Source organism: Sceloporus undulatus, chromosome 4 (genome assembly GCF_019175285.1).
Source record: "Sceloporus undulatus isolate JIND9_A2432 ecotype Alabama chromosome 4, SceUnd_v1.1, whole genome shotgun sequence".
Taxonomy (NCBI): domain Eukaryota; kingdom Metazoa; phylum Chordata; class Lepidosauria; order Squamata; family Phrynosomatidae; genus Sceloporus; species Sceloporus undulatus.
The window spans coordinates 81,122,615-81,134,108 of record NC_056525.1 but is presented as its reverse complement, the minus strand read 5'-3'; the positions used below and the strand labels follow the sequence as shown (position 1 = coordinate 81,134,108).

The window sequence follows — 11,494 nt, the reverse complement described above, 5'->3', positions numbered from 1 at the left end:
GAAAGTACCACTGCTTCAAGGTCCTTTTGGTCCAGGTAAGGGTGCAGTTGGCGTATCAACCGAAGTTGGTGCCAAGCACTCCTAGCCGTTGCATCCATTTGAAATGACAACTGCAAGGATGGGTCCAGAATTACTCCCAAGCTGCGAACTTCATCCTTTAGGGGAAATGTGACCCCGTCCAGGACTGGTTGACACACTGCAGTAACAATCCAATGTGAGACCACTTTAACTGTCCTGTCTCAGTGCTATGCAGTATTGGGAATGATAGTTTATTGTGGCACCAGCGCTCTCTGACAGATAAAGCTAAATGCCCCCCAAAACTACACTTCCCAGGATTCCCAGCAGTGAGCCAGGGCAGTTAAAGCGAGGTCAAACTGGATTATTTCTGCAGTGTGTTTGGGACCTCAGTCGTGACTGACTGGTTTGAGTAGGTTTTGGTCACAACCAGCCTGAGGCCTAATAGTTGGATAAATGTGCCTCAATAATAGTCCAAAACACACTGCAGAAACAATCCAGTTAGAGACCACTTCCCAGTGCTAGAGGATCCTGGGAATTGTAGTTTATTGTGGCACCAGAGCTCCCTGACAGAGAAGGCTAAATGCCTCCCAAAACTACACTTTCCAGGATTCCCTAGCACTGATCCAGGGGCAGTTAAAGCGGTCTCAGACTGGATTGTTTCTGCAGTGTGTTTTGGAGCTTGGGAGTAATCTGAGGTCTGAAGGGAGGAAGTGACTCCGTTCCTGGGAGCCAGCGATCCGGAGCCGGGCTTTGCGGCCTGCAGGCTGGAGGAGGAGGAGGCAGGGCCTGGCTGGGGAAGTTGCTGCTGAAGTTGGGCAGAGAGGGAAGGAAGGAAAGGGCCATCCATTTATCCCTCCATCCCTTGCCGGCGGGGCCTTCCTGGGCCCTCCCTCCCCTCTCCTTCTGCTTGGCTGGGACTCAGGATGGAAGCAGCATGGCCACGCATTTCTCCTTGACGCAGGTAACGGCCGCTTGGAGGGGTAAAGCCTAGTCAGGGTTGCATCCACACTGGACAAATAACCCGGTTTGGCAACGCTTTAACTGCCCTCTGGCTCAAGGCTATGGAATTCTGGGAGTTGGAGTTTGTTGTGGGCCCAGAGAGGAGCAAAGCTCCGCTCTGGGCCCCACACCAACTCCAACTCCCAGAATTCCATAGCCTTGAGCCAGAAAAGAGTCTGGACAACTATTATTGTTATTATAATCTCAAGGAATGGGATGTGCCAGGACTGTGGGCAGCCATTCCTCTTAACTGGGAATCATATACTGTCAGATTTCATATTGCAGCTCTGCTCTGGTGCCACAACAAACACAGTTCCCAGTATGGATGCAGAGGTCTCTCTTTTTGCCCCTAAAGCACCCTCTTTTGCTTTGCAACCACTTCCAGGCCTTTTTGCCTCTCCTTTTGCTGAAGCGGTTTGTTATCTTGTTGTGTGCCTTCATGGTGAAGTTTCTCTCAGAGATGCCCCAGGAGGGGTCTCTACACTCCTTCCACACTCTTTTTCTTGATCTCTTGATCCTGTTTTCATATAAAACTATTAGGCTTCCTTCTACCCTTCTTGAGCCTTCCTAAAATTCCCACCTCTGTGGTCTTGGCCCGCTTGTCATCGTGGGTTTCCTGCTCTTGTACTTTAGTAACTCTGCTCAGCACGTATCCACATTCCCTGCTCTTTGGTCCTGCTTTCCAACCTGTGACTTGCTCTTGCACCCTGTGTGATTCCCAAGAGGTTCTCAACCTGTGGGTCGCAGCCCCTTTGGGGGTCGAACAACCCCTTCACAGGGGTCACCTAAGACCATCGGAAAACACATATTTCTGATGGTCTCAAAAACTGAGACACTGCGATTTTATGCTTGGGGGTCACCACAACATAAGGAACTATATCGAAGGGTCACAGCGTTAGGAAGGTTGAGAACCACAGGTATATATACTCATGTATAAGTCTAGAAATTTTAGTAGAAAAGAAATTTGACTCCCAAAAACCTTACAAGACTTACAGGTCAATGTAAGTACTGTACTTTAACTCTTATAAAAAAGGAACCATTCCCTGGTGAAAGGCAAGAGTGTAATCTGTCCTGTAAGCGCTGATCCCCTCTATCTTCTTATCTATCCAGCCTTTAGTGTGAGCAGAAATTGTTATGCCTGCTGGAATATTTCAAGTCCTTTGCATTGTTTTCCTTTCTTTCATCCATTAGCTCCTTTGTTACCCCTAAGTTTTACCCCTGATTAGGGTAACTTTGGTCCTGTGAGTTTTGCTCTCTTTTTGCAGATACTGTACATTTACTTTCCCAGGCCTCAAAACAAACTAGGGGTGCTTAGCAGAGAACAGAAAATCAAAGGTGAAATTTAGGTTTGTGTTTGTAACTCTTGGATAGTTTATTTCTCCAGTTCTTTGGAGCATGCTAGCAAGCAACAACTTCAGCTTAAGTCTCAATGATAATATAGACATTCTGGTGAGGCAAGAGCCCTGCTTTAGAGCTCTTAGTTCAGAGGCATACTGTATATAGCCAACTATAAGTCGACCTCATGTATAAGTCGAGGGCAGATTTTGGGGCCAAAATTATGGATTTTGACATGACCCGTGGATAAGTCGAGGGTGAAACTTAGATGCATGCAACAAAGAATCTGAAGGATGCAGCAAAGGAAAACAATGTCAAAATAAATAAATAAAAACTTCCAAAATTCCAGCAGACATAACTGATTACTGTATACTAAAGGATGGATGGATGAGAAAACAGAGCAGGGTCAATGCTTCCAGGACAGATTGCACTCTTGCTTTTCACCAGGGGATAGTTCTGTTTTTTATAAGAGTTAAAGTACAGTACAGTACTTACATTGACCCATGGATAAGTTGATCCACGTTTTTTTTGGGTCAATTTTTGACTAAAATTGCTAGACTTATACATGAGTATATACAGTATGTAGAAATTATTCTTGGCGAGGAAAGAATCAGCATTTGGGACAGAGTATGAAGATGCAAAAAGCCAGTGTGCCATAGTGGTTTGAGCATTGTACTATGACTCTGGAGGCCAGGGTTTGAATCCTAGCTCAACCATGGAAAGCCATTGGGTGACCTTGGGCAAGTCACACACTCTCAGAACCCTGTGAAATGTTTACTTTAGGGTTGCCATAACTTGAAGGCAGTCAACAACAACAACAGTAACAACAACATGAAGATTCAAAAGCAGATATGCTTTCTTTAATTTTAATTGGTCTTGCAGGTAAAAACAGGAAATTCAGTAATCATGAATTAAATTGGTGCTGTGTATTTATGCTCTCATTATTCTGTGTGTAGCTCAGGGTGTTTTGTATCAGTGTATGTATACCACAACCGAAAAGACAAACAATTTGGTTCTGGAAAAATCAAGCCTGAACTCACCCTGGGAGCCAAGATGACCAAAATGAGGCTGTTGTACTTTAGCCGCATTATGAAAATCATTAGAAACTGCAGTGATCCTGGGAAAGGTAGAGGACAGTAGAAAGAGAGGAAGACTGCAAGCGAAGTGGATAGACTCAATTAGGGAGACCACAGGCTTGACCCTACAGGACCTGAGCAGAGGGGTAGAGGATAGAGAGGTCTCATTCACGGGGTCACTATAAGTCAAGGTCTAACAGCAACAGCTGTATTGAAGGAGAAATTTGGTGTGTTATTTCTTCACCGTTTTAATGAAGGATGGTTAGTTAAGGTATACCTCAGTTAAAAAATTCTCTGGCATAGCTCTTTTCTACAAAATCTTTTCACATCTGCCCAGAGGCCCACTTCCTTCTTGTCTCTCAGGAAGTTTGTTTTAGCAGCATCAGCATTTAGCAGCATCAGATGGTGAAGAATTGCTGGAGAAACACAGCCTTTCAGTGTTGGGTTGCAGCAGGTGTCTGCAGCAAAGAATGCCATAGGGCTTGAACTGGGAATGAAGAAGGTTCTACTGTAGCTGATCCAAATGTAGCTTGTGTACTTGCATACAACAGGCAAGGCAAAGAACAGCTGCCTCCAGAATCACTTACTGAGCATACATAAACAGCAAAACATAGAGAAAGGAGGAAGGCAAACAAATCTGCCTCACCAGATACCACTGCATATTTCTTTTTTAAAAATAGTTCAATACATTTGGACATTAAAAATGGAAATAATGAGAAAAGTGGAGGCTGGTCAAATTAAAGATGATCCCTGAATAGTTTTTTGAGGGTTTTTCAGGTCATGTGGCCATGTTCTGGAAGAGGTTATTCCCCAGATATATTTTCTTTCAAGTGGTCTCTATAAGGTTTTAATTTTTTTATTTACTAATCTAAGGTTTACCAGACCTTGCTTGTCTTATTCTACATCAGCTTATTGTTAATATTTAATTTTAAAAAATGTTGAACCATGCTGGATTGCTCTTCATTTATGTAGCTGTTGTTGTGTGTCTTCAAGTCATTTCTGACTTATGGTGGCCCTAAGGTGAACCTATCACAGGATTTTCTTGGCAAGATTTGTTGAAAGGGGGTTTGCCATTACTGTACCTTCCTCTGAGGCTGAGAAAGTGTGCCTTGTCCAAGGTTATCCAGGGGTTTCCGGATCTGGGTGGGGATTTGATTCCTGGTCTTCAGAGTCCTAGTTCAACACTCAAACCTCTTCATCACATTGGCTCTCTTTCATGTATTGCAAGAATCTAATCTTACTCTTCCTATGTTATTTCATCGTGTGCTACGTTTTCTGTTGAAGTAGTAATGCATAGGGACACACTGACTTCTTTGATTGAGGAATACCTGTACTCAGCTGAGGCATTGCTACATACCTAGCAGTAGTAAACAAACGAATTGACAAAATGAAACTTAAAGCTACCATCTTACACATGGCTATTATTGAAGAGAAACTGAATTCTAAATATATATACAGTCCTCCATCCGTTCTGGCAGTCTTCGGACTCACTTATGCATGAGGGATGAACAGAGGAGGAGTGAATGGGGCCATTCCCGCGGCGTATGCCCCCATGCACCCGTGCCTATATTCAAACCAGTGGGGCTTGAATATAAGCAAAACTGTGTTTTCACGAGGGGTCCAGAACGGATCCCCCTTGAAAGAGAAAGGGCGACTGTATTTGCATTTCAGTTCCTGTTGATATTTCAATCTACATTCTGTCCTTGCTTTATCTACAGGTAACATATGTAACTTTTGTAGTAATAATTACTTAATTAAATTATTATATAACACCAAGAAGTTATCTGTAGCAGTTTTATGAATGGTCACTGTCAATGTAACCATGGGCCCTCTCCTTACTAGGGGATCCATTTCGGATCCCTTTGCATAAGGGGAAATCAGCGTATGCTGGAGCCCCATTGAAAGTAATGGGCCTCGCGCCTGCAGGGTACAGCAGTGCACGTATGCTGTGGGCACACACCCCATTAGTTCTTCCAGGGGGTGCGAGGGGCTTATGCTGAAAGCCGCGTATGGCATGCCCGCGTAAAACACAGGCGCACTGTATTTAATTTCCCTCTGATCTCTGTATGTTTTCTCTCATATGCAATGTTTATATATCTGAAATTCTGGATTATGCTTAATGCATCTGATGAAGTGAGGTATAGTCCATAAAAACTTGTGCTGTAATAAACCTATTAGTCTTTATGGCACCATGGGGTTTTATGGTTTTGCTGTAACACAGTTACATACTGACTGTGGAAACTACCGGTATATTAAAAAAATGGTTAGTATTTCAGGCTCCACGGGATTCTCTGATGTGCATTAATAGAAGTGAGAGGCTTAGAAAAACTTTGTGCTCTTATCTCAGTTAATTGGAATTGAGGTCCACTCTAAACTGTGGCTTCCATTTCTGGTTTGGAGATGAAAAACGCTGTGAGCTAAGTACAGGTTGCCTCTCTTTGATGTCTCTACAACCTCTAGTTACTGTAGTCTAGGTAGTGCACAAGGAGATGAGAGAGTACATAAGCCACAACTATGTTCTCTGTAATTAGAATAGAGTGGCTGTGATATTTGAACTATGACCTCTGTTTAAAAATGGATGGAATTCCATCAGAGTAATTTGATAGCTTGCAATAAGGGAGCAGTGTAGTGCAGCAGCTAGAGTGTATGTCTTCAGCCTATGACTTTCAGTGTAACTTACTTCACAGTGTAGATGTAGAAATACCAGTTTAAGATCTTGGTTGAGTTTTTAAGCTCAGCAAGGTGGAAACAGATAGATACCAAAGTATGATGAAAATAGTTTGTCATTGCTTTGAAAACAGGTGCCTCCAAAAATATCCAGTGTGCATTCAAATTGCTTGTGCAGCATTTATATGTAATGTGTGTTCCTTGCATCCCAAGACCATTTGTTTTCACATGAGATGTGTTGAAATAGATTTCACTGTGTTCAGCTATATGTGAGTATTTAGTCTATCACCATCTTCCAGCCTAACTTCTTTCACAGTGTTACAGTGAACACAATGTTCACAGTTAACAGGCTACTTAGAAAATGCGGGTGGGGTGAATAATACAAATGTTGAACCATGTGAGTTGTTAGGGCTTGGCAGGGAAAGATAACTAGTGGTTCCTGTTTCATTTGAACTTAGAGAAGTTTTCTTGGAACTTACATGCTCAGTGCTCTATGTGAACTGGAGCTTTCTCATCATTTTTTTGGGGGGCGGGGCGGAATATGATATTGTGAAATCATAAGGTTTGCTTTATCACTTTGAAGTACATGAGACAGATTCAATTCATTTGGTGCTGTCTTCATTGAAGGCTTCATAGCCATACAAGAACTAATAGATGCACATTTTTTGAGATGTGCCTTTATTTTTTCACAACAACGCTATAGTAAAATGTAACTGCAGAATGAGCTAGTAATAGTGTAGGGCTGAAATGTTAGGCTTCTAGTTTGACAAACATATAAAAATTCTTGGCTACATTGTTATCCTATTTTTCTATACCTAGGTTCACTAAAAGTAGTGTAAAGCTGGAATATAAATAATATTTTAAAAAACAAATTAACAATAACAAAGCAACATGAAATGAATTATTAATTGTATGCCTACACAACAAAAATACTTGAAAGTCAGCATGAATCTGTTCTTCTTCTGAACTATATATTGTTGCTCACTATGTTTTTAAATATAGCATCCAGTGGTGTCATGCATTCCATATTTAGAAATCAAGCAGTGTATCATCAGGCTTTCCTAAAGCATCCAGAAAAGAATGTTGCAATGAGATGTTACCTGAAACTCATAGCCACCCTGATTGTATATGCCACACAGAATCAAATATACTGGAAGAAGAGAGGGGGGTGGGAGAAGGAAAGTGGCATTACATTTAAGATTAACTGGGTTTTTCTTTAAACATGAGCCTTTGAGAATATAAACCCACTGCTTCAGATTCAGAACAGAATGATAGTAAGGCCTCGGGTATAAAGCATAACAATACAGTTACTGGAGTGGAATAGAATCTAATAGGATCCAGAAAGATGCAAATCATGTCCCTTGCCCTAAGTTTTCAAAGAATTAGGTAAGTTGATATAGGTCTTTCAGATCTTTATAGTGGTACTGTAAAGTTAGTACTGATGTGTGAAAACAAACCTGCTTACCAAAAGTTCAAAACTCTCTTGGACTATTCCTTTTGTTACATGTGCAGTAGCAAGGACTATTGGATTAATGTATGCAGTATGCCATGAAACCATTGTCTTTGTTTATACCTCTGCTAATTATTCAATTCTGCAGTCTCTCTTTTTAGTCTTCTTTCGTAATTTCCATGGCCACAACTTGTGAACCCCTTACTCCATGTCCCAGAAGGTTGAATTTTGCAAGTAGTTTTTGGATATTGCCATATCTAATGTTAAATTTGTGTCCGTTTATCCTCTTGTGTAGAGACTGTCCTGTTTGTCCAATGCAGAGTGTTATTGCTAGTATAGGATGTCATATAAGTGAGTATATGGAAAAGTGAGTATATGCACCTCTGATATTGTGAGTGATGTCATTGGCCCCTGTAATATTGCTCCCACAGTAGATGTGAAGACAGAGTTGGTGGCAGGGTCTTGTCCCTGTATTACATCTATGTTATGTATCCTGTTGTAAGTGAATAGTTTAAGATTTGGAGGCTGTCTGTAGCCTGATAAAAGTCTGCCTGCCAGAGCTTGTGAGAGGGCTATTACAGTGGACCCTTCCCTTATGTGGGGGAATCTCCCCTCGCATAAGGGGAATCCCTTGTATGCTCGTGTCCCATCTTCAGGATATGTCTATAAGGTGTATATGAAACATAAAATAAATTTAATGTTTAGGCTTGGGTTTCATCTCCAAGATATCACCTTATATATATGTGAACTTTCCAAAATCTGAAAAACTCCACAATCCAAAGCACATCTGGTCCCAAGCATTTCGCATAGTACATAACCTGTACTACAACTTCTGGGAAAGTCAGCTGACTTTGACTTTGATAGCAGTGAAAGTTAACTAGTCTTCTGTAAAGCCCTTGTGCAATAAACTAAGAGAATGTAGTTTAATTTTGAATATGGAGTTTACTTAAAATGACAGGGGCTGATGATATAACAGTTTTGAATTTGGTGTTAGGTGTTTAGATTGAAACAGCAGGCTTAAACAGACACTTTGAATTAGTGAAGCACTTCCTTATGGAAGGTAAACATTTCTTCTATGGTACACTTTTATCCACACAGTTGAAGTGTAGTTTTTTCTTTCAACCCCCCCCCCCCAGCTAACTAACTAATTTAATACAAGTAACTAGGAAACAATAATCACTGGATCCTGCTCAGTAATTTACAGGCCATCTCTATCCCTGATTCCTTAAGTTATTTTTTTCTATAGCTTTTAATTAATTTTTTTGCCATGAAAATGTCTGTTTTAATTTTCTTAAACTATATTTTTCAAACTATATTTTTATTGTTTTGGATGAAGGCCCTGGGCAAACCTCCATAAAGGAAATATATACAAATGTAGTCCTGGTGAAAATAGACACAGTGTATGGAAACATATATATTCTGAAGCATTGTTGATGTAAATAATGCATGAATCTAATATTTTGGAGCTATCGCTGAATCTATATAATACTTCAGTGTTTCCTACCTATCATGTAAATGGCTACAGATCTGTATAATACTGTGATCAAAGGCAGAAACCTGCTTGCTATTTCTTGGTCTTAGGTTATTGAAACTTCTGCTCAGTTTAGCCATGACCTCTGTGTGTTTGTGTATGCACTCACACCTTCAGGTTGCCTGTTGACTTATGGTCACCCCATGAATTTAATAGGGTTTTCTTAGGCAAGGAACACTCAGAGGTGGTTTTGCCAGTTCCTTCCTCTGAAAAATATAGCCTACATCATCTGGTATTTATTGTTGGGCTCCCATCCAAGTACTAACCTGATCCTGCCTAGCCTCCAAGATCTGTTGCCTTTAGGGTATTTAGGACCATGGTCTGTAGTACCCGGAAATGTAGTTTATTGGTCCTACAAAGTCATAATTGGTCTAAATACTAGAGGTCAAGGAAGGGGCAGAAGTCTCCAAAACATTGATAGCAAACAGAATGAGGTTTAATAAACCAGAAAATACTAGGGGAAGAACAAGCCTTTCAGGTTGAGGAATCTGTCCTGGGCAAGAATGGCAAAGGAACTGCCAACTTGACCATAAGCTATTAATGTTCCTTCAGTGAAGTGAAATGAAGGAGCCATTTTAAATCTTTCTTCAATGTTCACACAGCTACTGTATTTTCTGGCGTATAAGACTACTTTTTAATCCAGGAAAATCTTCTCAAAAGTTGGGGGTGGTCTTATACGCCAGGTGTCATCTTAAAGGGCATGTGCTGAAACTTCTGAGCTGGACTGGAGAATCTGCGGTTGCTGCATATGGTGGGGGGAGCTCAAAAACGGCTGCGGCTGCATCCCCACCATATGCAGTGATTGTATGAAAGCAGCTACCGCTCTGATAGTCTTGGAGACAGGGAGGGCTGGGCAGGCAGGGACAGCTGACCAATCCAAGCAGGCTTTGTATACAACAAATTTTCTTGCTAAGTACCTGCATGTCATTTGAATTACAATTACCATACTGCAATCAAATCTGATGGTTTTTAAATTTTTACTTGGTGTGCTTTGGAAGAGGGGTAGTCTTATACGGTGAGTACATCTCAAACTCTATATTTTAACTGGAAAAGTTGGGGGTCGTCTTATATGCCCAGTCGCCTTATACGCCGGAAAATACGGTATATATGAATAGCTACTTGAAGGAGCGCCTCCTCCCACACAATCCGCCCCGCACTCTCAGAACATCAGAAAAACATCTTGTCCAAGAGTGAGATTGTCAATAACTCACAAGAGATCATATACATCGACAGCACCGACTCTCTGGAATAATCTTCCTGACGAAATTCGAGTCTGCCCTACTTTGGATGCCTTCAAGAAGGCTCTGAAGACACATTTATTTCGATTAGCATATCCGTCTGCCTCTCTGTAGTCACTATTTTTGATAGAATTGCATTTTATTGACTGATAGATTTTTGACTGTGTTTTTATGTATTTTAATATTTGAAGATTTTTGACTGTGTTTTTATGTATTTTAATATTTGAAGATTATATATATATATATATATTAACTGAATGTAATTATATTCTTGATGTACACCACTTTGATAATTGGAAAAGTGGTATATAAATAAAGTATTATTATTATTATTATTATTATTATTATTATATGGTCTGGAAAGCATTATAGTGAAGAATATTACTGCATTACATCTTCATAGTGTATTATTTGAAACATCATTCTTGGAACTGACAATTGAAAATACAGTAATAAAACTACAAAACTATTAGTGTAGCATATAGAAACGAATGTATAAAGGTCGCTAGGACAGTAGAAAATACACAGATATAGCAAATTCCAAAACGGAGCAGTTCCAGTCTTTGGTAGTTCAAAAAAGTGACCTTAATTTTGCATTGAACTGGAAGATATACAAATGGAAGGGGAAACACCTGTGATAGTTGAAAATGCAGTGCTAACCCTAATAAATTGGTATGATTTTCTAGTTGCAAAATGAAAATATGGTATCCAGTTATGAAAGGTTTACAGGAATGCAACTGTGGCCTTGCTCATTTGTATTACTTGATAACATAGAATAAAGTCAAAGTTATTGAGTTATGGTGTTTCTAAGTTGTTTTTACATTAATAATCATATGTTAATCACAACACAAAAAACACAAAAACTACTTAATAATAAATAATAAAAATAATATGTTTTATTTATAAACCGCTATTCCAAATAGATCATAGCGGTGTACAAGAAAATGATAAAACAGTACAAGAAAAATCTACAATTAAGATACAATGTATCTTCAGGCTAGCCCCTGATGACGCTGGGCCAGCCTGTTCTCTCCCTCAACGGCCAAAAGATGACAGTTATGGAGGGAGGGCACTCTGTCTTCAGGCCAGCCCCTGATGACGCTGGGCCAGCCTGTTCTCTCCCTCAACGGCCAAAAGATGACAGTTATGGAGGGAGGGCACTCTGTCTTCAGGCCAGCCT

At 40.5% G+C, this 11,494-nt stretch overlaps 1 protein-coding gene across 2 annotated transcripts in view; it reads left to right on the top strand.

Moving 5' to 3' along the window:
- The first annotated feature begins 660 nt into the window (after positions 1-660).
- The window catches only part of EPS15 (epidermal growth factor receptor pathway substrate 15), a 75,240-nt gene continuing 64,406 nt past the window's right edge, over positions 661-11,494 (top strand). Inside the window, exon 1 of one of the 2 annotated variants that reach the window (XM_042462804.1) lies at positions 661-979. In XM_042462804.1, the coding sequence (XP_042318738.1) occupies positions 953-979 (27 nt within the window). In that variant the 5' untranslated portion in view covers positions 661-952. The remainder of the gene's footprint in view (positions 980-11,494) is intronic. The other variant, XM_042462803.1, reaches the window with a different exon arrangement.